Source organism: Schistocerca nitens, chromosome 6 (assembly GCF_023898315.1).
Source record: "Schistocerca nitens isolate TAMUIC-IGC-003100 chromosome 6, iqSchNite1.1, whole genome shotgun sequence".
NCBI lineage: Eukaryota > Metazoa > Arthropoda > Insecta > Orthoptera > Acrididae > Schistocerca > Schistocerca nitens.
In genome coordinates, this window is record NC_064619.1 from 215,862,447 (window position 1) to 215,889,631 (window position 27,185).

The 27,185-nt window shown below is 37.4% G+C and overlaps 2 protein-coding genes across 8 annotated transcripts in view; one reads left to right on the forward strand and one right to left on the reverse strand.

Moving 5' to 3' along the window:
- The window catches only part of LOC126263736 (probable phosphorylase b kinase regulatory subunit beta), a 195,025-nt gene extending 177,680 nt beyond the window's left edge, over nucleotides 1–17,345 (reverse strand). For 3 of the 5 annotated variants that reach the window (XM_049960912.1, XM_049960909.1, XM_049960913.1), the window contains exon 1: nucleotides 9,978–10,176. The gene's annotated coding sequence lies outside the window, so the exon portion shown is untranslated. Of the gene's footprint in view, nucleotides 1–9,977; nucleotides 10,183–17,286 lie in introns of those variants that run through there. The other 2 variants (XM_049960911.1, XM_049960910.1) reach the window with 2 other exon arrangements.
- Nucleotides 10,270–26,901, forward strand: LOC126263737 (pre-mRNA-splicing factor CWC25 homolog). 3 transcript variants are annotated; one of them, XM_049960916.1, is made up of 7 exons: nucleotides 10,270–10,804; nucleotides 11,953–12,125; nucleotides 22,439–22,611; nucleotides 22,693–22,850; nucleotides 23,049–23,339; nucleotides 26,220–26,500; nucleotides 26,667–26,901. In XM_049960916.1, exons 1-7 carry the CDS (start codon nucleotides 10,787–10,789, stop codon nucleotides 26,779–26,781), a joined length of 1,209 nt encoding a protein of 402 aa, XP_049816873.1. In that variant the 5' UTR covers nucleotides 10,270–10,786; the 3' UTR covers nucleotides 26,782–26,901. The 3 variants fall into 3 exon arrangements, with proteins under 3 accessions (XP_049816873.1, XP_049816872.1, XP_049816874.1); XM_049960915.1 differs by having other exon boundaries at nucleotides 10,276–10,804; nucleotides 22,690–22,850; XM_049960917.1 differs by lacking the exons at nucleotides 10,270–10,804; nucleotides 11,953–12,125 and adding an exon at nucleotides 18,924–19,067 and having other exon boundaries at nucleotides 22,690–22,850.
- Nucleotides 26,902–27,185: the final 284 nt, after the last annotated feature.

Consider the following 27,185-nt stretch of genomic DNA (forward strand, 5'->3'; position numbering starts at 1 on the left):
GGGTAGATCTCGATCCCTTTGGCAAAGGGTTGGGAGTGGGAGTGGTGTAGGGATGGATTAGGATGTCGTGGAGATTGGATGGATGTTAGGATGCCACTTTAGGAAGGGTGGGAATGATCTTGGGTAGGATGTCTCTCATTTCAGGGCAGGTTGAGAGATAATCAAAGATCTGGTGAATGATACAGTTCACGTGCTCCAGTTTACAACTGATTCTTGGCAGTGGTGGGAACTCTGGAGCTGAAAATATGGTATGGAAAATCTGTTTGTGGCATAGGTTTGTGGAATACTGCCTGTATATGAAGGCCTCTGTGAGGCCTTTACCATGCTGGACAAGGGAGTTCTTGTCACTGCATATATGTCATCCACAGGTGGCTAGGCTGTATGGGAGGGAATTTTTGGTATGGAAGGTATAGCAGCTATCATAATGTAGGAACCATTGGTGGTTAGTGGTTTTTTGTTGACAGAGGTGTGGATGGAGCCATCTGAGAGGTGGAGGTCAATATTCAGGAAGGTAGCCCATTGGGCAGAGGAGGACCAGGTTAGGCGGAGGGGAAAGAAGATGTTGAGGTTGTAAACGATTGAGGACAGTATGCCCTGATCCTAAGTCCAGACCATGAATATATCATCAGTGAACCTGAACCAGACTAGGGGTTGGGAGTTTTGGGAGGTTAAGGTGGTTTCCTCTAGATGGCCTAGAAACAGATTGGCATAGGAAAGTTCGTTGTTTATATACCTTCCCTTCAAACAGTAATTGTGGGTCAGGATATAGTTAGTAAGGTGTATAAGGAATGAGATGGTGGGTTTGGAGTCTGAAGGACATTTAGAGAGGTAGTGTTCGATAGCAGCAAGACCATGGGCATCAGGGATGTTGCTGTATGGGGAGGGGGAGTGGCATCAACAATGACAAGCAGGTATCCAGGAGGTAAAGGGGTGGGGATGATGGGAAGTCAGTGAAGGAAGTAGTTACCATTTTTGATGTGGGGAGGGGGAGGCTTAGGTTTCGGGCAATTGGTTGGAGGTGTTGGTCAACAAGAGCAGAAATTCTCCCAGAGGGAGTAAAATAGCCAGTTACAATGGAGTGTCCAGGATTGTTGGGTTTGTGGAGCATGTAGAAGGTGGTTGTGCAGCCTGCTGTTGGTGCCAAGAGTGAGATAGACTCAGGGGAGAGGTCCTGGGAAGGGCCTATGGATTTCAGTAAGAATTGCAGGTTATGTTGGACTTCTGGGATGGGATCACTCTGGCAGAGCTTGTAGATGGAGAAGTCAGACAGTTGGCAGAGGTCTTCCGTCAGGCATTCACTGTGACTTATCTTGACAGTGGTGGTACCTTTGTCTGCAGGGAGGATGATTAGGTCAGGACCCGTTTTCAGGTTGTGTACATCTGCCCTTCCTTCTGCTGAAAGGCCAGTGTTCTTAGGAAGAGACCTGGGTAAGGATGGTAAGGCTAAGTTGGAGGTAAGGTGTTCCTGGAAGGTGACAAGGGGATGGTTGGATGGGAGGGTCACCACTGGCTTTGGTTGGAGGGACTGGTGGCAAGTATGTGTTTCCACTGTAGGGATCGGGAGAAGGAGACTGACAAATTGGACATTGTTAAACTTGGGAGTAGGGCTGAAGGTGAGGCCTTTTGGAAGGTCTGAAACTTTCGTGGGACTGAGGTTTTGGTGGAAAAGTCAGCAACAGTGTTTTGGGTGTGCTTGGGTTCTGGGTTTTGTGGGGCGTTGGGAGGGACTTTTGGAGGATGTGGTAAACTGAAGACATCAGGAAGACATCAGCTAGGCTGGGTCTGGATGCTACAAGGCGTTCACGAGAGCATGAGCATGATGGGTGTTGACGGATAGTGGTGGGAGCAGAACATTCTTGTCAACAGGTTACATAATGATGTATATCACATGCATTTCTTCCATGAATGTAAACAGATTCTCTTCCACAGACCTTTTCGAACAAACAACACTTTCTGCTCTCTCTAGCACAATTACCAACTACTTTGTCCAATGTAACCCTTTATTTCATCTCACTTCACTCACTCACTGAATCAGATACACCTATCTAGTTATCCCTGCAGTCCTTCAGAAGTAATAAATTGTGGCACAGATGACATGAGATACTACAAGCATCAGGAAGCTACTCTGATCCACAACAGCTCAACTACCACTGACAATTTGCAACAATTTATCAGAACTAGGTTTGAGATATGCACATCTTTCTTGATGGAACTAAAGACACACCAATACAACTGACATCAGGGGCTGCAAACGAACCCTATTTTTTTTTTTTTTAAATAGTTGGTGAAAGCCTGTGTTTGTATAAATAATGATTTTGTCTGTTATAAAACATTTGCTGTGTCAGTCATGATTTTTACTTATTTACTATCCTTATCATACATTTCATGAAATAATTCTCATTTTCAAGTGCATTTTTATGTATTATGACATATTTAGCCACGATGATTGTGACATGTGAGCCTGATTAGTCTGGCATCTTTTATATAAACATGCTTAATTTTGAAATTACTGGCATATATTTCTCTATAGGTAATGGTGAATTTGGAAATAATATTTACTTATAAATTTCTTTTCTTCCTCCTATGTGGAAGTTTCTGTGTAAGAGAACTATAAGAAATCTGGCAGTAAAATTATTTTCCAAGTTTTTCATTACCTATAGAGAAGGATACACTGAGCAATTACAAAACTGTGTGTTTTTATATTGCAGTAAGGGCACCAGAATAATGTAGCTGCTCAAACATTACGAACATCACACCTAAAAATGCCATAACACATGAAAAATGCAATTGATAATGGGAATTAGTTCTCATATGGAGTTCTGTATAATGCAGGTAAATGAAAATTGTGATTTGCAGCAGCATATGTTACTTTGTAACTAATGAAACCAACGGATCATAAGGTCTATGATGTGTTCCTCAAACTGTTCTGTCACAACTAAGGAACATTGGGAAGGTGCATAGTCTTGATGTAGCTACAAGTTACCTACAGAGTGCCGTCGGTGAACAAACAGTTATTTATAATGGGCAGTAGGTTCATATTCCACTTACACTTCGAAGCAATGGCAGACATTTCAGGGAACCCTTTTCCTACTGTAGAAACATTCCCCACATGAGAATATCTTTACTGCCTACTTTTATGGTGTCCTGTAGCCAATCAGGATCACTACTTCATGTAGTTTTCTATGTACTCATATTATACCTGCACGGAGTCAGGAGTGCAGTGAATCACCAGAACAGGAATTTTTTTTTATGATTTTAGTGTGAAATTGAGATGTTTCTGCACCAATGACAAACTTTGTGCCCTGTGACTTGCGGTCAGTAGGTATCCCATAGCGACTATGTGAGGTGACCTCTCCAGTACCTGTTAAGAAACGAGATGGATAATAATGTTGCTTGTTGATTGTATTACCCTGGCAATGAATTGGTGAGTGATCTATAACACTGTGGCCGGTTGCTACAATGCATGATAGTTGGTGGCACCTCCTGCACTCAACATGTTTTTTTGCACAACTTGGCTGACACTAGCATTTCTGGTTTCCCGTAATCAAGATAATCAACTGCATTCTTGAGACAGCAGAAGTTGAATGTTAAGACCCACACATCCTTGGAGATGGAGTGTCCCATGAGCTGAGCATCCATGATAATATGATTTAATCAAATGTGCTGACATTATGCACCTTTTCCAGTCTGTGCTTGTATGTGATGCCCACAGCTGGAACAAAGTCGGATGACACTTCAGTTACATAAAACACCATACTATTCCTTTAGCAATGGAGACCGGAATACTCTCTCTCCATTGCAGCAGCTATTTATAGTTCCTTTGGCTGAAAAACTACAGTGTGTCTCAAAAGGTACACTAAAACTTCAATGTGTTAAAGCACCCAAAGTAATTAAGATATTCTCAGCATGTTTGGCTTATGTGAGGGATAAACTCAAGTTTTCTTTGTGTGTGTACCAACAAGACAATGAACCACCACATGGGCTCAGACTGTAGAAGACGGTCAAGACCAGGTGTCTCCAAATAATTGGATTGGCAGGGATGGTCCAGTTCCCTGGCTTCCTAGGTTGCGTGGCATTGCGCCACTGGACTTCTTTCTGTGGTGATGGGTCAAGGACATTTAAAGGATTGAATTGTTGCTGCCATTCTCACAGTTGATGCAAAGATGTTGTGCCGAGAGTTGATAGAGTCTGAATACAGACTGGATGTTGTGTGTGCCACCAAAGGTGTATGTGTACCAATTGATTATGTGACATAAAAACTTTGTGAGATAGATTGTCACATAAGCCAAACATGGCGTGAATATCTTTATTAGTTTGGATGCCGTAACACATTGAAAGTGTACTGTATCTTTTGATACACCAGGTATTAATATCTTACTTTCAATTCTTTTACTTCTATGGTGAAATTTTTTATTCTGCTCTTAAACCAACCATCATTAAGAAAAAAATAACTTCCAAACAGTTTGTAACAACTTATCTTGCAAATCATAATCTAGGGTACACACAGTAAAAGAGGATGATTATTCATGGATGTGAAAACAGAATAGCAATGCAGACTAACTTATACCACACATAACTTATATCACACTAAAGGAAGGCTACTAGGAGCGCATCAAGGCACTAAGCAAAGAACAATGGATTAAGAGATTTTTGCTCAGCATTTTTTAAATGGTGAAATCACGACCTTCCTGATACATGGAGACTATAATAAATTTGTCTTCTTTAGCTTCTGGTATACATATGGTTGATTTTAAATCAAACAGTGGAAAATCCAGGATGGATTGTAACAATATTATGAAAAGGAATGTTGCAACTCACCATGTAGTGGAGCCATATAGCCACTGTCTCTTCCATTGCCAGAGACTGCAGTTGTGTGTGTGAGAGTTGAATTTGTGTGTGTGTGTGTGTGTGTGTGTTTGTGTGTCATCTAGTTTTGACAAAGGCCTTGCTGGCCAAAAGCTTATTTGTGTTATTTGTGACAGTCTTTTTGGTGTGTTTATCTGTGACACAGCATCTTCGCTATACAATGAATAGCTACTTTCCTTTTCATAATATTGTTATGGCTGATTTTACTTACACTTCCCACCTATATGGAACATACTATCAAAATACAATCCTAATGGCAAACAAAAAATCCTCATTCATATGATTCTTTTTTTTGTTTCCTTGAAATAATATACATTCTAAAATCCTTCATCTCTGACTGCTGTCACTCAAATTCCCAAGCCCTCCAATTAGTCACTTCTGGATTTTGTCTTCCATCACAAAGCACAGTGCATGTAGGCCTATTAAGGAAGAATTTAGAAGTAATCCACTTAATTATCAGTATAACTACATTAACACTAGTCATAATTTGTTGCTAGAATACTTCACAGAGGTATCCAGCTAAAGTCCAGTTCAGAGCCAGTTGCAGTAACGGTGGTATTCTCTACTGCCATTAGGTTGGCAATACATTTGTTTTGCTCTGCCAATTGGATGGTAAAACCAATAAGAGATGGTGCAAGAGGCAGCCAATTTCTAGCATCAAAATAAGTATTCTACTCTTGGCTGTCATCACAAATATTTAACTGTTCCCCCCCCCCCCCCCTCCCCCCCGAGTATGTCATGAATTATGAGGCCATAATTAAGTTGGAATGTTACAGTTTGGTTGTGAGTTGGTGAAACCAATAAAGGGGAAAGCTAAAAAAATCTGGTTGTGGTGACTCTGTCCACATCCCTGAAGGCTGTCCTTCAGGATAGGATTTGCATGAGAAAACACACACACACACACACACACACACACACACACACACACACAATTTTCTCAGCAGCTGAATCTAACAAGACATCAGACAAACACAGGTGGACATGTTTTACTGGTGTATCTGTCTACTGTTTAAAACTTTCTCTGTCGGTGAGTGGTTGTCTTCTCTCATACCACTGTTTCTAATCCACCCAGTACTTCACAGTGTCATATTGAATCAAGGAATATATTAGTATACTGCAATTACAGATTTACTGTTTAACAATTTATTATAATCAATGAATCATCACAAACAAATAAAGTTTAGGATATACGTGGCACAAACTGATTCAAAGAAGTGGAGAAATCAGCAAAGCAATAAGTCAAATCATGTCATAATAAAATACAATTCCAAGCTCAGATCCATGATGAGCTTATGACTTATCATTGTGCCATCCTGAATCAATGGCACCTTTTTATGTTGTTATGCAGCTGCATATGATTAACACATTGCTCTCCAAGCCATTTGTGTCACTCTTTGAACTGGGGTTCTTTTCTTCTAGCTCCTTGATTGTGCTCATGAAGATGACAGCTTATAGTTTCAGTCCTTCCACTAACGAAAATCCTTGGCAGTAGATTGGTCCTCACCCAATGTTCAGTCCAACCACTACGAAAGTTGTCAAAATGCCATGGAAAGAAAATTATAACATTAACTCAGCTGTAAATACATAAACTTTGAAATCAAGAACCAAATGGTTTGAAGTAATGGTGCTAAACTGTTCGTTTTGACCCTGCGCCCATTACACATGTTGTACAAATGGAGATGATGACTTAATTACTGACGATGCCTTTGGCATAATTGTTTTATTATTCTCCATTGCATGATGTAATTTTAGAAGTTTTACTTCTGATGAAGGTATATTTATATGTACCGAAACCTTGGTCAAGAATTTTAATAAAAAATTTTATCCTGCAACTGTTTTGGCTGTCATCCTTTTATTGTGATGATGTGAATCAGTTATAGTTACTGTACTGGCTATGACTGGTGTGGCTGAGTTTGGGTCTTGGTTAATATGCAATTAATTGTTACTTATGAAGGTCATGAAGGGACGCATGGCATCTAACAAATTTTAGGGAAGCCTTACTTGATATCACACATTCTCATTATATTCTTATTCCTGTAATGTAATCTGCTCATGTGATACTCTCCTTTCTATTATGGTGACAAGATGTCATCCTGCAGTGGTGGGAGAGGATTAATTTCCTTATCAGGGGATTAGTTTCCTTTCCTTGCTACGAGTTTATGCTCTACAGAACTGATTATTAACATGGTAAAAGAATAACATTTATTCTCTCTACAACCAATCACCTGCCACCTCTCGGTGCTGGGCAGCAGCCTCCAGATGGTACACACAAGTTTGGACCATTTTCCGCTCCTGTGACACATCTATCTGCATGTCGTACTCATGTGCTGACAGCACCGCCAACTGCCAAAGGGACACTGTTAACTGTGGACTGCATTGTGTTCTGCCTTGTACTGGTGGAGGTGGAAATCCTTTAATTGACAAGCACAAAAGAAAACATGGTGCAGTCACGCACTCAGACAGTTCAAGTCCAGCAGTCAGACCGTTTAGTTCAGAGCCTGCAGCCATTTCAGTACAGCTCCTGCAATTATGCTACAGAGCACAATTCTACGAGTTATGTTAAGAATACAACATTCCGACTTCGCTTCTATCTACATAGCAAATGAACAACCGAGGGTGTCTGCGTAACTCTTTTCACTTATAGTGACAATATCAAAGATGCCAAGAGGCAGCAAAGTTATTTAGATGTTACTGTATTACGCATAGGATATACTCTTAACAATTATGTTATTTATTTCTTTGACACATTTCTGTTCTAAAGCCAGTCTGTCGAAAGCAAGGGTTTAAATTGATAGTTATAGCTTGAAATCTGCCACCTTGAAAGGACTCCAGCAGTAAAACCACTTTTCTGCTACCAGGGATGTTTGGGCTGAATTAATAGCAATATTCAGTTACATCATTCTCAGCACACTTACATGTAGTTGTTTTTTGGTTGTGCCTGCAGTATTATCTAGTACCTACCTACAGGTTTCTGTTGAAAATCTGGAATTCCAAGCAGTGTCACGATCAATGTATGCCATCCAATCATACATGTTTCTTTTCTTTTTTACCAGCAGGTTAATCTTTTCATTTTGAAGCAGTTATTTTGATGGAATACACTAAGGAGTGTTCACTCTTATTAACATTTCCAACCAAACTGCACTGCTTTACTTTGCTAGTTGTTGCTCTTTAGCGTAATCTTTTGTAATAATTTAATTTACAGATGCCAGCAAAAACGCCATAAATCATTTGGATTTGAAATTGATTTGGTCAGTTTTTAGACTTTTAGGAAACTAATTATGCCCACACAATGTCCTTTATGATGCACCCAATTCAGTGGTGAGCCACTGATTTTCCACACTAGCAACTTCCACAGATTTACCTAGACATTTGCATAGGTCAAAGATGGAGCCAATCATAACACTAGTGTGGCAATTGAGCCTGTAGTCCAAACTATCATCAGAATCACCAATACCCACAACTCATGTATCTTTCCCCAAGATATTTCACCAGATATGACAAATCAGAGGTGACGTAGCTGAATTCTGCATTCTGAGTTTAAAATATTTACTAAATTACAAGTCTGTCACTGTTCAAAATTTAAGTGGCAGTTTTATCAATACTGAAACGTAAATTAAGATGTGACCATATATTAAATGACTGATAATGTAGTCAATTAAAATGCACTGTGAGAAATGAACTAATTGGAAGCAGTTTAAATTTTGGTATGCTGTACAATTTGTTTCAAACCAGGGGACCACACAAAGAAAAACAAATTTTCTTTATTCAGGAGATAAACAAGAAGTAACAGTAAGGTGTAGAAACAAGATACCAAGAAGTCAGCCTACAGAAGCTGTTCCTGAGAAAATTTCTTTAATAGGCATGCTTCGAATATGCAGTTTGATAAAACTTTTACATTCCTTACACAAGTTTTGACAGTAATCAATGAGCTATTTTCAGTTTCAATTAATTTTGTTGCAAATTTATAATTCAACAATGAAGAATCACATTACAATAGAAAATAATAAAAAGAAGAATGAAGAAATATTTCACAGAACTAGCTGAAAAGATGGAGGTAACGTCACTCAATGAGCTGTCTTAGCATTGGGAACTGATACGTTTCAGGGGGGGGGGGGGGACGAGAGGCAGCAGATGCAAGAGAAAACGATGGCTCAAATGTGTACGCCATTCATCAAAACCTAATTCTTTACTCTAAAAAGGTCGTGTCTATCTTTGTGTATGTAGAAAATTTCCTGTGGTATCACTTACAATTTTGAAGATAAGCTTAGATTCTTAAGTTGTACACTTTACGTGTTTCAGGTCATAAACACTAAACAAAAATGGTTCAAATGGCTCTGAGCACTATGGGACTTAACTGCTACGGTCATCAGTCCCCTAGAACTTACAGCTACTTAAACCTAACTAACCTAAAGACAGCACATAACACCCAGCCATCACGAGGCAGAGAAAATCCCTGACCCCGCCGGGAATCGAACCCGGGCGTGGGAAGCGAGAACGCTACCGCACGACCACGAGATGTTTAGTGTCAGCAGTTACAGCATTTCGCTCCCTTGTTACAATTATTACAGGAGAGACAGTTACAGCTTACAATTTGTGTACCCATTTGCTGTAGAGAGATGATATCTCACGACTAATATGTAAGGAATCGCAATCGACAGTTAACTTCTACTGTATAAAGTCCAGACAGGGGTTCAACTAATTTGCGGCAACCCACTGACACTGTTTCCAACGATCGATTTAAATCCAAAGTCTGCATTTCTATAGAGCGCAGTGATTTTTTTTTTTTTTTTTTTTTTGCTGGCTGTTTTGTCCATCTTCATTATGAAGCGTTAATCAAAGGTGCAACGGCTCATTAATGCCCCTAAACGCTTCTTTTCTATATACGTTCTACGCCGACGGGTTCCTATTCTACAAATTCGAATTCACTCGGAGACGTCACAAAGCTTTTGTGTGAAAATAATTAACACTCAAATGTTTTCGAATGCAGTTATTTATTGTCTTGGCACGTATACATGCATTTTTGGCAGTACATCTCATTATGAAGTATCAAATCAGTCATAGCATGCAAGGAAACAGAATACTGTCACGCAACACTGCAAATCTAAACTGACCTTGACAATAAAGAAGAACATTTAATAAAATCTCGTCGATTGCAAATGTACCAAATGTCGTAAGACCGTAGATATTTAAAAATCAATTTACTTTTTTGTTTCCCTTTTCACCTAACCATAAACACAACACAAAACAAACACTTCCCCTTCCTTCAGCCAGCTGGCATTTCTCTGTTCTCAGAGATGAGGCCACAAATCGTGGTAGCTGAAACAAAGACATACACAATATCACCTTGTAACTATTTTAATTCAGATAATGTCAACTGTAATATATTAATATTCGGTTATCCAATGCTAGAATTTGCCCTTTTACGGTAATTATCTCCGGGGTTTAGCAGTTTTGTTACATCGAAGTATACAACATTGAACATTCGAAAAATCGTAGGGAATGATTTTGAGAACACGATAATTGTCTGAAACAGACCCCCCACTAACGTTTAAGAAATCCATCACTGAAAATGTTAATGATTTATTAAACTTTCGCGCGGAAAAATTACGCATGGAAGAAGTTGTGCATTTCTTAAGTTACTCTGCAGAACAAACATGAAGCGCTTCTGTTAGAGTTAATCGAATGGGATATTTTGGTTATTCTGCGAAAGATATGCGAAACTTGCCCGAGTGTTGGATGGAGTTACATCAGTGGACATGCCACATATATACCACAAATTAATTTACGTAATCAAACATATTGATACACTATACAATATCTGTAACCAGAGATGATTGTTTAATGTTGATTTGCAGACGAAGTTTGTAAACATTAAACAGTCCTGCGTCTTGTAGTGTACGTAAAGTGGCACTAACCTGTAATGGGAGGAGGAGATTTGGTAAGTGACTCAAATGAAATTCTTAATTGTGGAATGAGAAACTGATTAGAATTATTACCTGCACAGTAACAGTTATCAACGAAACAAATCTGACATTACACCGATTGTTTGCAACTATTCTCGAGCTTTCTCAGGAATATTGCTGGATGTTTATAGCGTGCTGCAGCAATGATTTTGAACGAAATTCTTGTGGAAATATTCTGCTGTAAACATCATCTGTGGTGATTCTCAAATTTATCACAAGATTAATCTAGAATATCTGAAATAAATATAAATAAGTATTGATACAATTTTTCCTTCATGCTACCGACTAACATTGACTACCAGCAATAATCTCAACTAATTCGAATTGCTTTAAAAATTTTCATTCGCCTACTTTTCAACGCGATGCTATCAATGTGAATGTTATATGGTATTAAGAGTCTATCTATGAACACCTGAATTAATCTTTGAAGTTGAGTTAACTGGCATAAATGTTTTAAAAATGATAGATTAACAGTAATCACAGTACATCAGCTTGGTCATGAAATTTGTGGTTGTCAAAATGAACTTGTTTAAAAGGAACAATATCATCTGTTCTGAAACATAAAGGAATGATCACTAGATTGTGAGTGCATCTTTAAGTATTGTAATTTCTATGAGAGGTTTAACCTTGCAGTGAGAAGACACAGCTTTCCAAATCCAATTTGAAGACTTCAGTTTCAGTTATTGATCTTCATTGTTTTCCTGAATTATTCCATACAGTTGCAGAACAGTACCTGTTGATATGACACGTCTGACACCTTCCCTTTCCTTACCAATGATTAAACTTTATGCAATATGTTAATTATTTTAGGCTGCATTTATTAGTGTATATAGGCCCTACTTTTAATTGTTTATTGTTATTATGATAGCATATTTTGACATATTTATATTTCAATATCATGATATTTTTCGTTTTTAAAAATTTTTGCCATGTAATGACATGTCTCATAAAGTTGTGTCATCAGCAGTGTCTGATAGATAAAATAAAACAGTAAGAAGTAACACAGAACAGTATTTTATACAGCTTTTAGTTTCTTAAGAAAATAGCAATATGTATCACATATGGAATATTATACTTACTTCTCTGTGTATTTATATTCTTTATCAACATGTGCTCTTTTCAGAACTTAAAGAAGTCATGGCATCCATCTACTACAAGAAATATTGAGAAAGTATGGAAAGCAGAGCAAAGACATGATGAGGAGCAAAAAAGAATTAATGATCTGCGTCGTGAAATAATTGCAGAAAAGGACAAGGAAGATATAAAGAAATATGCTGAAGATAGTGGCGTAATTGAGTAAGACAGTCAGCTTTAAAACATAGTGTGATAAGAATTATACCACATTCATCCAATGAGCAAGTTTATCAATTACAGAGCATATTGTTTGTCATTCGCAACGAAACACGGCATCTGCATTGAAGGTCACGGTCAAGTTAAAGTACTTGTTGGGTGATGCTGGCCATGTGTCACTAGAGCATTACCATATCAGCTCTCTGCTGTACCTTTATTTATGCTCAATTAAACAAAGATGCACTTGCCAGCCAAGAGCAGAATGCAGATTTCAGCCCATGGTAGTCAGCCATCTGCAGGTTGGGTCTAATAACTGTTTACGAACAGTAATGTAGCCTTTAAAGCCACAAGTACACTGTCCACCTTGATCGAGCATGCGTAATTGAGTAAGTTAAACTTTCAAACTGCTATAGAAATAACACCACTCGTCAGAATGATGTCAAATTGCAACGGAATATCATCGGAGAAGGGGTAAAAAGTATGGCAGAAGAAAAATAAGTAGTTACAAAATGTAGCAATAGCTGGTGCTGTAAGCATCATAATTTAATAGTGGTTGACTACAAATGACAAACGAATCGTACAACAATGCTTAAGGTGTATGTTTGACATTAAACAAACTGTACTACTCAGTGTGCATGGGTGTACAGAAGTGATACTGTTAATTATGTAAGCCCGCCCACCTCGGCAAGGTCATATCACATTGGATGGGAAAAACTGGTTTTTAACTGTCCCGAGACGAAAAACTGCATAAAAATCATCACTCACATCGGTTTTTAATTGCCCTGAGGAGAAAAACGACATAAAAAGCATCACTCATATCGGTTTTTAATTGTCCTGAGGCCAAAAACTGCATAAAAAGCATCAATCAAAATCAAATCAGATTATTAATTTTCATATGACTGGTACAAAACATGTTCAATATACTGTCCACCGTTTTCTGCAACAAATTGAAATTGAGAAACAGCATGTTGCACAGCTGATCGAAGTGTTTACAGAATCACATTCAGAATGTGTTGCGCAATGCGTGCCTTCAGTGTAGCTAAGTTTGCAATTTGAACACTGAACACATTATCTTTCAGATATCCCCACAGCCAGAAGTCACACGAATTAAGATCAGGTGATTGGGATGGGTAGGCTGTAGGGAAATGGCGGCTGATAATTCTAGCATTTCCGAAATTGTGCTTCAGCAGCTGCTTAATTAGATTTGCAATGTGCGGGTGTGCACCATCTTACATAAAAATGATCCCACTCACATATGCACACTGTTGGAGAGCTGGAATTACGTGGTTGCACAAAAGACACTGATAGAGCTTACCAGCGATGGTACAGGTAATAGGAAGCATGTGTCTCTTTGAATTAATGTGGCCCTATGATAAATGATGCCGTAAACCCACACCACACGGTGACCTTTTCAGGATGTAGGGGTACTGGTTGATTTGCATGTGGATTTTCCGTTTCCCATATTCAACAATTCTGTGTATTGACATATCCTGTCAGATGGAAGTGAGCTTCATCTGCCCACAAAATCCTCCACAGCCAATCATTGTCCACTTCCATGCGAGCAAGAAATTCTAAAACAAAGGTCTCTCTTGCCAGCAGGTCAACAGGAAGCAACTCGTGCACATGGTTAATTTTGAATGGATACAAAGAAAGATGTTTTGTAGAATTTTACGCACTGTGCTCATGTTTATGTCCAATGTACGGGCAATTCTCCGTGCACTCCAAGTTTGCTCACCACCACTCATCTCCACATACATTGCTGTGGCCACTGCTTCCACTGATGTCGAATTAATTCGTTTCCTCCCTCTATCAGGTTGTACACCAAAAGAACCAGTCTTTTCGAGTTCCTGAATCATTTTCTCCAGACCCATGGCATTCATCGGACAACGCCTTTTTTCAAACCCCTCAGTGTCCGGAACTTCTTCAGAGCAACGTGTGCACAGTCATCATTCTTGTAATCTTTGAAAGCAGAGCTTGATCCTGCATTGAGACAGACATGGCGAATGTCGTAGACGTGAAAGGAGGAAAAGCCGTGTACCCGGTGTGTTTATACCAACTTCAATGGGTCGTGCACATGACAGGTGTTTTCATTTACGTATTCTCACATGTACAGCACCATCTATTGATCAATTTTCACACTTTTTCTTTTCTTCTGCCATGTGTGTTCCCCCTTCTCCGATAATATTCCGTTACAACTTGACATCATTCTGACCAGTGGTATTATTTCTACAGCATTTTGAAAGCTAACTTTAATTAGAATCACCCTGTGTGTGTGTGTGTGTGTGTGTGTGTGTGTGTGCTACTTCATATCTCAATTCATCTATTGAATAGAAGGAGTTGTCATTCAGAAATTCTTTTAATTTGTCTATCAGACTTTTAATGCTATTTGGCAAATGACCAAAGATTTTTGTGGCAGCATAGTTCACCACTATCTGTGCCAAAGTCAAATGTAACCCAGAATAGTGAAGATCATCCTTTCTTCAAGTGTTGTAGCTATGTACTTTGCTATTATTTTTGAACTGATGTGGATTATTAATAACAAATTTCATAAGTGAATATATGTATTGCAAAGGTACTGTGAATGTCCTATGTTCCTTAAATAAATCTCTGCAAGGTGTCTTGGATGAGCTCCAGCTATTATTCTGATTACATGATTTTGTGCAGTGGATACTTTTTCTCTTAATGATGAATTACCCCAACATATGATGACATATGAAAGCAGTGAATGAAAATAGGCATAGTAATCCAATTTACTGACATGTTTATCACCAAAATTTTCACTATCCCTAGTAGTGTAAGTAGCTGAACCTAACCATCTCAACAAATCATCAATGTGTTTCTTCCAATTCAATTTCTCATCCATGCGCACAACCTGAAATTTTGAATATTCTGCTATAGCGATAGACTTCTGTTCAATGTTGATATCTATCAATGATGTAATGCCATTTACTGTACAGAATTGTATGTACTGTGTTTTCTCAAAATTTAGTTAGTCAATTTCCAGAGAACCATTATTTACATTATTTACAATTCCTCAGCTAATTCTTGGTTGTTGGGTGTGATTACTATACTTGAATCAACAAAAAGCACTAGCTTGGTATTTTCATGAATATAGAGCGGCAGGTGATTAATATATATATTAAGAACAATAAGGGACCCAAAACTAAACCCTGTGCGATACCATTGTTGATACCTCCCAGATTTTTGCAAACTATCAGCACTGTTAACTCTAACCTTATCCATTCTTCCAATTAAGTATGGATTAAACCATTTGTGCACTGTCCCACTCATACCACAATACTTAAGCATATCTATTAGAAGTTCATCATTCACACAGTCAAAAGCCTTGTAGAGATCACAGAAAATCCCAATGGGTGCTGTTCAGTCATCCAGAGTATTTAATATTTGATCAGTGAAAGTGTATATAGCATTTTCTGTTGAAAAGCCTTTCTGAAAACCAAATTCACATTTTGTTAGTACTTCATTTTTACAAAGATGTGAAGCTACTCATGAATACATTACTTTTTTAAGAATTTTGGATAAAGCTGTCAGAAGTGAGTTTGGGTTGTAGTTGTTAGCATCAGACCTATCCCCTTTTTTATGCTATGGTTTAACAATAGCGTATTTCAGTCTATCTGGAAAAATTCCTTGTTTCAGTGAGCTACTACATATGTGGCTGAGAATCCTACTTGTCTGTTGGGAACAAGCTTTTAGTACTCTGTTGGAAATGCCATCAATTCCCTGTGAGCTTTTACTTTTGAGTGAATTTATTATTTTCCTAATTTCAGTAAGAGAGGTGGGTTGAGTTTCAATTTTATCAAATTGCCTTTTCCATGTACTGCCTTGCATTTTGTATTAAATAGTTGGATCCTGGTTTCTCTACACTTAAAAATGATTATTAAAAATATTTTGTACTTCTAACTTTTTGTCAACAAATGTTTCATTGAGTTTGATAGAAATATTCTACCTGCACTCTCGGTTGAACTGTTTCCCTCTTAACAATATTCCAAATTGTTTTAATTTTATTATCAGAGGTGCTAATCTCAGACATAATGCACATACTTCTGGACTTTTTAATAACTTTATTTTTAATATGGCGCAGTAGTTTTTATAAAGTTTGATTGTTTCTGGGTCATTACTCCTTCTAGCTTTAAGATACACAAGATATTTTTATCCCTTTAGTAAGCCATGGCTTTGTAGATGGTTTCTTACAATTATGTTTCACTGTTTTCTTAGGGAAACTGTTTCCAAATACACTCACAAAGGTATCATGAAATAGGTTAAATTTTACATTAGCATCAGGTTTCCCATACACCTCATCAAAGTCAAAGTATTGCAAGCTTTCCCTTAAATTTGCAGTTAAAATGGTAATTGAATGCACTACTTTGGAAGACTGTTTTGCATTACTGTACGGCACTATGTCATATACTGTAACTAGCTGTGTGTCATGATCAGACAGATCATTCTTAACAGGAAAAGCTTTTATTTCATTAAATTTATCTTGGTTTGTTAAAACATTATCTATCAGTGTGCTGCTTTCCTGTACCACCTGAGTAGCAAAATCAATAACTGATGTCAAATTGAAAGAACCAAGTGACACTTCAAGGTCAAGCTTTCTGTCGCACTCTTTCAGAAAATTTACATTGAAATCCCCACAAACAATAATTTGCTTCCCCCTGTCTGACAGATAGCACAACAAAGAATCCAAATTTTTCAAAAATAGCTGAAAATTTCCCAATGGGAACCTATACACATCTACAAATATAAAAGTACCATTATTTAGTTTAAGGGGCTCTGGGAAACACTGTCTTTCTGATGTTAAAATTGCATTTACAGATTACATGTTTTCTAGGAAAGTATTTGAGCTAGAAATATGACATTTTTCGTGGTTATTTATTGGAGCTACAACTTAAAAAAATTGAATTCAGTTGCTAGAAATTAATTTTTTCTATTGTAATGAAAATTCACTACCTTTTTGTGCCATTTTTTGTTTATAAATTCAACAATAGACAGGTTTTTGGAAAAAGGCTGTGTTAAATGATGCAGAAGGGACTGTGTAACATTTCCTGAAAATCTAAAACAAATTGATGTGTTCGATCCTGAGAAAACATGTAATTTGTATGAAAAAATAAAACTTTTGGGAATCAAACAACAAAGTTTGGATTACCTTTTTAGTACATTCCAGGTCCATAGGATGAATTATCTTCATATTGTGCAAACTCCTCCTCCAGCTTCCTCTTTGTTCTCCTACTGTTTATTCTGGCTTGTATTTCTAGGCTATTTGCAGCCCTGTCAGCAGCCCAAAGACTTTCCTTGTCCAAAGCAAACATTGTTCATACCTTGTTGAACCCTATCTTCATTCCCATATTTTGAAATACTTTGCACTGTACAACATTGACATCATTGAAAGTAGCAACAGCATATACACACGAGAGTGAAGTGTTTCTATTCCGACAAACACAGTCTTGGGGATTTTTGACCATACAACACTATTTAAAGTTTCATCAGAGTTTTCGGTTTTTGCCTGAGCACACCTTTTCAACATCTCATGTGCTGCTAAGTCACTGAAAATAGGTTTTATCACCTCCATTACCACATCACGCAGACTTATGTTTATGAATGTACATTTCACCAGTTAGCAATCCCTTGTTGTACTTACACCAACTGTTTTTTCCTTTGGGACAGAAGTAATGATGGGGACTTTCAGTGGTTGAAAAAGTATGAAAAAAAAAAGAGCCCAAACAGCCTTCTTCATTTCAATGACACTGTGTGTCTTTTACGTAATAGCCATTCCATAATAGTTCTGTATTTTGTCAATTACACTGTCAGTTAACCTTCCCTTCTCATCCAATCCTTCAACATCAATCAGTTTTTGTTTTCTGAACAAAGCTTTCAGTCACTGAAGTCTTGATTGCATTCATTTTTGTATTTGTCCAATATACTCAAATTTCTGCACTACAACATTATCACCAAAGCACTTCAGTTTTTGAATATGTTTGAATCACCGTCACTATGGTAATTCACATATCGCACTTTATCACGTGCAACAGAACGTTGAAATATACTAGCAACACCAGACACCTCCATTCCTCCACTACTGCCACTATAGTTAGCTGTGCAATTATTTTCATGTGTACCTTTATTTTTGTGTGGACACTTACAATATTTAGATATTACTGCTACATCTAAAACTTTCCCTTTATACGTACTGGTGGCAGATACTACACCATGAAGAGATGTGTGTCTCTGGTTACGCCAGGTACCATTGAATGCTGCAGTCAAGTCTCTATTAGCATTGTTTTCTATTACTGCCTCTTCCACAGCTCTCTTCATAGATTCCGTACAGACATCTTCTACTTTAGACCCTATAAATCTGTTATAGTTCATGAACCTAATCTGGCGATTTGGAAGAGTCATCATGCCACAGAAAACTGCACCAGCAGTAGCAACTTTACCAGGTGTATACAAGGCATAAACAAATCTAATGTTGTGTTCATAGATTTTGCTACCATGTTCTTCATTTGGAGCTACTGCAACACTGTTCCAAAAAGTGGTCATGTATGAACACATACCATCCATTTCACTGTCAAATCCAACGTGATTTTTTATATAGTGTGTTCCAGGCTGACTTCACTACACAGAATACATCTTACACAGGTTGCAAAAATTCGATTGAGATCTGGCATATCAAGTATTTCATTCACATCTGATTCACCCATAAAACATTCATACACTTCAATAACTGAACCAAGCTTCCTTTGCGAAGTACTTTCTTTCTCTCTTTCATTGCAGTGGGCAGGTGTACCAGCAAGGTTAGATCCACACTGGGTTATCGTCTTTATTGTTTACGGTAATAATACGTACCTTTGGCTTTCCAGAGACATCAATGAACAGAATTCACTTCAAAAATTTTCAGGATTACGAGCGATGTATATTGAACTACCACAGGTTAGCCATAACACCTATTTTGTAATACTTATTTTCTCTCAGATCACTAAAATGTACATGATCAGCATGTAGATTCATGAGTCATTTGACAGCAATTTAACAGTGTCACAGTGGGCCATGCCCATGCAGAACATATTTCAAAAATATTTAAAAAATAGTTGTAGTCTTCTGAACTGAATAAATTATATATCAATTGAAAGGGAAAAATTTGTAGATTTTTAAAATGCAGAAAAGTAAAAATTGAACATGCTTCTATGTGTTGCTGTGCACAAAATATTTTAGTTTCTAAATTTTTCACACTGTGATAAATTTTAACATATATGGCAATTCCTCCTCTGTCTGTAGTGTCTCTACTTACATGTGCTGAGAACTTATATCCACCTATATTTACCTTTTCCATAATCTGGGACTATATGATGTTCAGGCAGGCATAGTATGTCTATTCCACCCTTGGTTTCTAAATCTTCTAAACAAACAAGAAACTCGATACTCTAATGCAATATACTAACTACTAACATTATTTTTCACTGTAATTTTATGAGAATCTTGTGATATTTTAACATCTCTAGTACTTGCCTATCGGAGGTTCTCATTAACTTCATTCAATCATTAGACAATGATCTTAGCCTAAAAAAGAGGTAGTCCCATGAGTTTCAGTGTCCCCCCTTAAATATTTTGCTGTCGTCCCAGCCAGTTTACCCTTCCCTTTCCTACTGAGCTGCAGCCCATGCCTTGTGAAGTCCCACCTGCCAATAGCATCAACAGGGACCAAACCTATGCCTGATAAAGTAGCCACCTGAAGCAGCTGATCTAGCTCCATATCAACCCTCCTGACAGAGCTGTTCAACTGGGGCCGATCATACCGCATGAAACCAGGAATCAAGTTGACATTTGTATGGTTTGTTGCAGATGCTGTTTTCACAGGTTCATACTCAGTATTGTAGCCCTGATCCCTATCAGTACTGTTTTCTGCTCCACCCACTATTGCAACATGATCTTGCTTTGAAAAACCCTTGCATAGTGATCCTACATATTCTATCACTTGGCTAAGTCATGCACTGGGCTTGAAAAAAATTGTGACCTAGTACCTCTCACCTAATTTTTCCTGCTAGATATGGCCTACACCTCTTCCATGGCTACTAATTAACAACTGAATTTTCCTCCTACTTTCTACTTTTTTATGAAACAGTTTGTTTCCTAGTGAAAGTCTGTTGAGTGTTAACTACACTTACATCTACCTGAGCCTCTTCCTTAGTTAACTGAGGTAGCAAGGCAAATCTGTTGTTTGTGCCAATGATGAAACTATCAGATACAATTCTCTTTCTGTGGCCCTTCCTCCTTGCTACCAATTTCCACCTGTCTTCACCCTTCTCCCCCTTAAGTTCATGAGTTCCTCCGTAGCATTATCCAGTTTAGCCTTAAGGGCTCTAATCTTCCCTCCCTGTTCAACTATTTTCCTATCCCTCGAACATACTCTGCAATATCATGGAAGAGACTCATTTACGCCCTCATTTCCCATGCCACTACATCCCCCCCCCCTCCCCCCAGTGTAACCATCTGTCACAACAGCTGCATAGAACCCCAAAGCTAACTTTCCTATGGCAGTTCAAACACGTCTTGTTCATGGTTGTTTACAATATTTTTACAAAATTTATGTAGACAATAACAGTAATATTCTATTAGCTACAGATCACAAGAGTCACTAAAGTTATGTAGAACACTAATATACATGTATACTATTAATATAGTAATGTAATGCACTTGAAATAGTGTTAAAACTCAAAACTTGTTTACCTAAAAAATTAGGCCTAAGATCGCATATGCGCATATACGTTTTGAAAACAGATAAAAGATGGAACTTAAAACCTTTAGTTCCCCAAGTAGATGTGGTAGTACTAAATATATGTATAAGGAAAACAACCTAGATTCTTCACTTAATACTTACACAAATGTCTTAAATTTGTATGTAAACCTACTTATAAAGTACGTGGAGGAAACCAGCCATTAGGTGTTGCTTCTTTTTCTTCTTTTTCCAGCCATTAGGTGTTGCTTCTTCTTCTTATTTTGTGTGTGTGTGTGTGTGTGTGTGTGAAAATAGATAATATGAATTAGGCTCTAATTAATTTCCTTGTGGTGTAATATTAACTTCATTGACAGAGGTCAATATTCAAGCATGTATGGTCTGCATCAGGGCTGCCAACTATATCCAGAACAACTATGATCAGATGAACTCAGTTCCAGGTCAGAAAGTGTCAATTAACAATTTAAATAAAAACACAAGTATGCAGGATGTATGTGCATTGCCAGTATTCTGGCACTGAATACCTCATGGTTAATACTGTACTCTGAATGTTTGTTGCATAACTCGTACTTTATTGCTGAGAGCATTGTATGTGGGTTTTGGTGGGAAACACTTGGATATGAACTATGCTCTCGGTGCAACAATATACCATCAGTACATTTTCTGAAAACACAGCCACCCATTGAATGGGAAGCAAAGACAGCCCCAAAGTAGGCAAGCAGACAAATTTGTGTGGTGGCCAAATATAGTCGGTAGGTAACAATTAAGTCCAAATCACAGCCCAGGAAAAGTGCTGGCAGATGTATCGTACCATACCGTGTCTAGCGACCTTGCAGGACATATGCATAATTATATTGAATGATCAATAGATGTGTCCAGCAGGATTACTAAATTAAGGAACATAATACCTACTGCCACATGCTTGTAACATTACGGCCATAAGTTAATTCGTAATTACTTACATGCATGTCTGAAAGAACAGACATTGTCGACAATCCACAGCTGTATGAAATATTTTTTGAAATCAATTCACTGATTGCAAATTCATTGACATCAGCTGCATAAATCTGCTACCCAAATTGACATTAAAATTTATGCCGCTTATCACGAGCAGTCACAGTAACCAATTCGGCGATACTACACTCTCCCCTATCAACCCAGATTTCCATATGTCATCAGTCTACATCTGTGTATTGTAGCTCAATAAATTCATCTCCTAGTGCTTAAAACATTACTTGGATTGCTGCAACAGGGAGGATGAGGCAAGGAGGAATCAAGACCAGTGTTGTTAATGATTGTTCAAGTCCTTGTCTGGCACAGATTTTTGTGTCACTGTTAGATAGTAGACCTGCACATAAAACGGCTGATATTGAGGAATGCACAGTCAGTGAATTAATTTCGATAAATTAATTCATAATGAAGGAGGTGCATACCAATAGTTACTCATTCAGTTCTATTTGAAATAGCAAGGGCAAATGATTCTAAACTCATTTTTGGTGGGTTATGCAGTACAGTAGTAGTGGAGATAACTTAGGAAATTGTTCCACCTAGTTTGTTGCTTATTTCTCAGGAAGAAAAATGAACATAAACTGGAATGGATGTACAAGAAACCAGGAGAGTTAGTGGACAGAGAAGAGTACCTTCTTGGCAGATCTATTGACAAAACCTTTGAGCAAATTCAGGAGTCTGAAAAAGCAGCAGCATCATCTTCATCGGTAGTTGATATTAATCTTGCTGAGAAAGGTAAATGTGATTCTTGTTTTGCTTTATAAATTTTTGAAGCTGATGTAGAGATTGTTAATGTTTTATTTCTCTCGTTAGCAGGTGGTGAGCATTCTTCATTTGCTAGTCTCCTTGCACCTCAAGTTGATCTAGCGAGGAAACTACAGGAGGATCCCTTGTTTGCTATTCGAAAGAAAGAGCTTGAAACTCGTAGCCAGATACTAAAAAATCCTGTGAAGCTAAAGAAGCTTCAGCAGCTGGTATTTTGTACTATGTTATATTAATGCTGTATTAATGATAGTGTAAAGGAGGAAAAGGAGATGACACTATTCTTTTGCATTTCTAGCCAAAAGACATCATTACTCACTTTTTACTTGTTTAATCTTTAATAACCTATTTTCCTGTTGTATCACTAAGGTAACACATAGAAGTACTAAAATAAAATTATTTTTATGCAGCTAAGTTCCCGCAGTTCATCAAAACCGAAAAAATTAAAGAAAGAAAAAAAGAAAAAGAAGAAAAGGAAGAAAAATAGCGACAGTGAAGACAGCGATAGTGATATTGATGCTGTTCTTTTAGACAAATACAAGAAATTGAAAGAGAAGCTTAAAGAAACAGACCTAGCTGTATTGAAAACTATTTGTGTTGATACTGATAAAGACAAAAAACTGTCTTCGAAGCCAAAAGATTCCAAGAAAAGAAAACATGACAGAAGTTCACTGGATGAAGAAGATTATCATCAAAAGAAGGTACATATAATGTCTGAGGACTGTAAAGAATAAAATTAAAGCTATATTACTAACGGAGGAATAGAAGAGAGAGAGAGAAAAGTAGTAATTGAAGCAATAAATAAACAAAGTAAAATAAAATGGGAGGGGGCATTTAAATTTTCAAACATGCCTCTTGTTGATTGCCTGCATGATTTAGCAAAGGTTTTTTCTCGTTTGAAATAGTGAATGTTTGCATTCTAATGGGAGTTTGTTGTATTCTGATGTGTTTATATATAGGAAACTTGTCCAGTGTAAAAAATAGAAGAAATAACCATTTCTATCTTTCAGGATTGTTTTATAAATTCACAGCACTAGAAACTGATTGTGTGCCACACGTAAGTCTTTATAACATTTTAGACCAGCAGCACAATTTTACTATTGTGTACAATGCCAATTCAAACCAAAAGACAGCTTTTGCTGTCCACTTATTTTTACTCCTAATGTGAATAATATGCAAATTTCCAGGACAGTATGTATGGGTGAACTGCATGCAATCTTGAAGGCAATTCAGTAGAAAAGGTATAATTGAAAGAAGAAATTTTTCATCTACTCTAATTTCCCAAGTGCTCTACAATTAATACAAAACTACCTAACAAAGATAATGATACAAAATATATAGCACTCCTTTTTCCTGCTGCAGTAGGGAAGGGTATCTTATTCTACTACAAGTTAGGGCATGAAGAAATCTTGGGGAATGAGTTAGCCAATATAATTGCCAAGTAGGCCTGCAGGGAACACAGTGTGTCATTCTTCTACAAGTTATTATTGTGCCCTTGAGTCATTTGTATGTGTGGTTGAAACAGTAGCTAATAGTGGGGGCTAGTGAGCTGCTTTCAGAGCTACCAGCTGTATGCACCATGGCATCTGTCTCTATGGTCACTCGGACAACACACTTGTCACTCTGACATCACCTTATATGGCAGTGTTATTTTTATGCATTGCTTTATACTACAGCAAGGGAAAATTACTCTCCTTCCCCTCTATGATTGTGATGTATGAATCCCCATAACTCCACTCTTAAAACAGTGTAGTTTGTAATCTGGTAGTTGGTTAATGGTAAACCTAGGTGTGGATATGCCTCCTAATTTTTGTTGATGTGACATTTAGTTTGTTCTGGCTTTTAAGATGTTGCATGGTATCTGTACTCCGGCATTTAAGCTAGAAATTCGAGTGTATAGTAGAATAGTTATCTCACCCTTAACAGTCCACATTCTTCTTTTTTAGATTTTTTCTTAATTTTCTGATTGATTATACTGTATTTTTTGGGATAGAATAATTTTATAATTGTATTAATTTGCTTGTGTAAATGGGTGTCATCAGGTTTAGAAACATTTGAAAGAATATTTTAGACTCTTTCATCTGTTTTAGTAGCACTTGCAGCTATCAAAATATAGTAGAACAATGAAGACCTTTACTGTTGAGTGCACACAAAAATTTGTCATTATTTGACCTTGTCAAAATGCTGTTGATGAAAAAGAATGCCTAACTCCAGGAGCTTAGCACATTTCTGTCTGATTTATATCTATTACTGCACAACATTATCATAATTTGGATGGCAGCCGAAGTGTCTTTATTAAATCCTTCCTCTCTGCTATGATCCTTAATGAGATATAGATCTATTACTGACCTTTGTGGTGAAACATTTAATGGACAGGTTCACATTCCAAATTACCTAGAAGAGCTTTGTCCAAAAGATGTATAAAAGCATCTTGATTACCCTTCAGCAAAATAAGAGAAAAGCTTTCGTCATTTTGAATAGTTCTTGTGAACTAGTACCAGTTAAGGGCTTTTATTCTGAGACTGTAATTTTAGTCAGTTGTGCTTTGATTTAATAGGATCAATGCTGTACAAAATGTTTCCCACACTTCACAGAGTAACCATCTATGTATGCCACATAGTATCTCAATAACAAACATGTCGGGCACTGTTGTGTTATTTCTAAACATGCTTTCCTACCAAGTGTTTCTTACATGTATCCACATTGTAAAACCAATGGACTCATAACATCAGCATTCTAACTTTCCCAGTCTTAACATGTACAGAATCACTGCCAGCATTTTGTATCAGGTGACTAGTGATTCTAGCAGTTTGTAGGAGATAACAAACTTTTAGGAACAATGAATTGTCACAAAATAACTCTTCGAGAACATCCCATTTCATATAGCTGAACATTCTTTGAATTGAATTGTAATGGTAGGGACCTGGATATTTATTTTGCCTCTCTGGTCTGTTGGATATTTTGCCTCCAACACCATTGCTCCCATACTGCAAGTATGGCAACTCCAAAGCATATTCACCCTCACCGTTCACCTATTGTTAACTTGTGCAGCTTCACGAGACATTTCATCTTCATTGCTCTTTATCTCTGCCTTCATATTCTGTTTGGTCTTTTGTTTGGACTTTATTTTCATTTCCTGTAATTTTTTACTGATTTTATTTTCTCTCAATTTTTCCTCAAAATTGTCAGGTACAAACTCTCTCTATCATCTGTAAGTCATTAAACAACCTCATAGTCTGCTGAAAGTTTGTATAACTGGTGTCCTCTGTCTGCTAGCATGTCTCAATGTCGTATAGAATTCATGAATTGATGAATTAAAGCCAAATGTCATGCCAAAGGTGACCCCATATTCTGTTAGGACACTGGCCATAATGTTCTGGCTGGTCAGTATAGGTGCTACATTTTGCATGTATATACGTTTGAAGGGATCATAACAGACAGAATGATTTTCAACTGACAAGCTCCAGTGACACAGGATTTACTTGGTGGGAGCAAGTGTCCATTCTTTATAACACCTTGTTTGTTTCACATAAAGAGGCAGACCAAAGATTTCAAGGTAGTGATGTTTCCACTTATTACAGGACAGACATCAGGACAGGGACAGCACGGAACATAATAATCCAAAGACTGATTCAAGGCATCAGCATAAACCAACCTATACAGATAAATACAAGGGTGACAGGAACTGGAAGAAGCCGGAAAAAAAGAAATTAACTGAGGAAGAAATTGAACGCAGAAGGGCAGAAATGTTAGATAACGCCAAATGGAGGGAACAAGAACGGGACAAGAACATAGCCAGAAATAAAGCACAGGAAGAATATGAGAAAAAGCAGATGAAAGATTTTGATAAAGATTTTATAAGGTAAAGTTGTTTCATAGTAAAATATATTCTTTTTAAATGTGATCTTTTGCTTACTTATCTGGGAGTCAATACTTTTAAAAAGAATTTTCTTTCTTTCTTTCAAATTGCCTCCATATTTTATTATGTGTTTCTCTTACACAAATTTACCAATCTATTATTTTCACAGGAAGCAACTTTCAATTGCTGCATCCCAAGAGACGGTTGAAGGGCGTATTCGATCAAATATGAACAACATCCAGAGGTCTGGAATGGCAATGGACAAAAATTTTGCTCGAAGGTGATGAATACTGTGTAAGACGAATCAACAAACTACTGCCTTGTGTGAAAGAGTGTGATACAGCCATTGTTAGTTCTTGTGTTGAGTTTTTATTTTTAAAATAAAATTTATGTTTGATACCTTACTCATTGTCACTGAATTCCTTTGTAATGTCCTGATTTTATCATCATCATCCTGAGTGTTTTCATCAGCCACATATTGGCTGGAAGGGAACATTCTTTTATTCATTATTAAGTTTAAAATGCACTTCATTTTGTGCCATATGATCCCATCCTCAGGAAACTGTTGCAGATGCTGCGCACAATCAACATCCATGAAACCTCATCAGACTGTCATGGATTTAGCCTCTGAAAGCATGTAGCATCATGCAAAACCACCTCCAGGAAGGGGCGGGTCAGGGGAGGGCAG

Coding starts and splice junctions, on each gene's coding strand:
- LOC126263737 (XM_049960915.1), top strand. Junction 12,126..22,438: donor GAAGATAGTGGCGTAATTGA/GTAAGACAGTCA, acceptor CTTATTTCTCAG/GAAGAAAAATGAACATAAAC. Junction 22,851..23,048: donor TAAAGAAGCTTCAGCAGCTG/GTATTTTGTACT, acceptor ATTTTTATGCAG/CTAAGTTCCCGCAGTTCATC.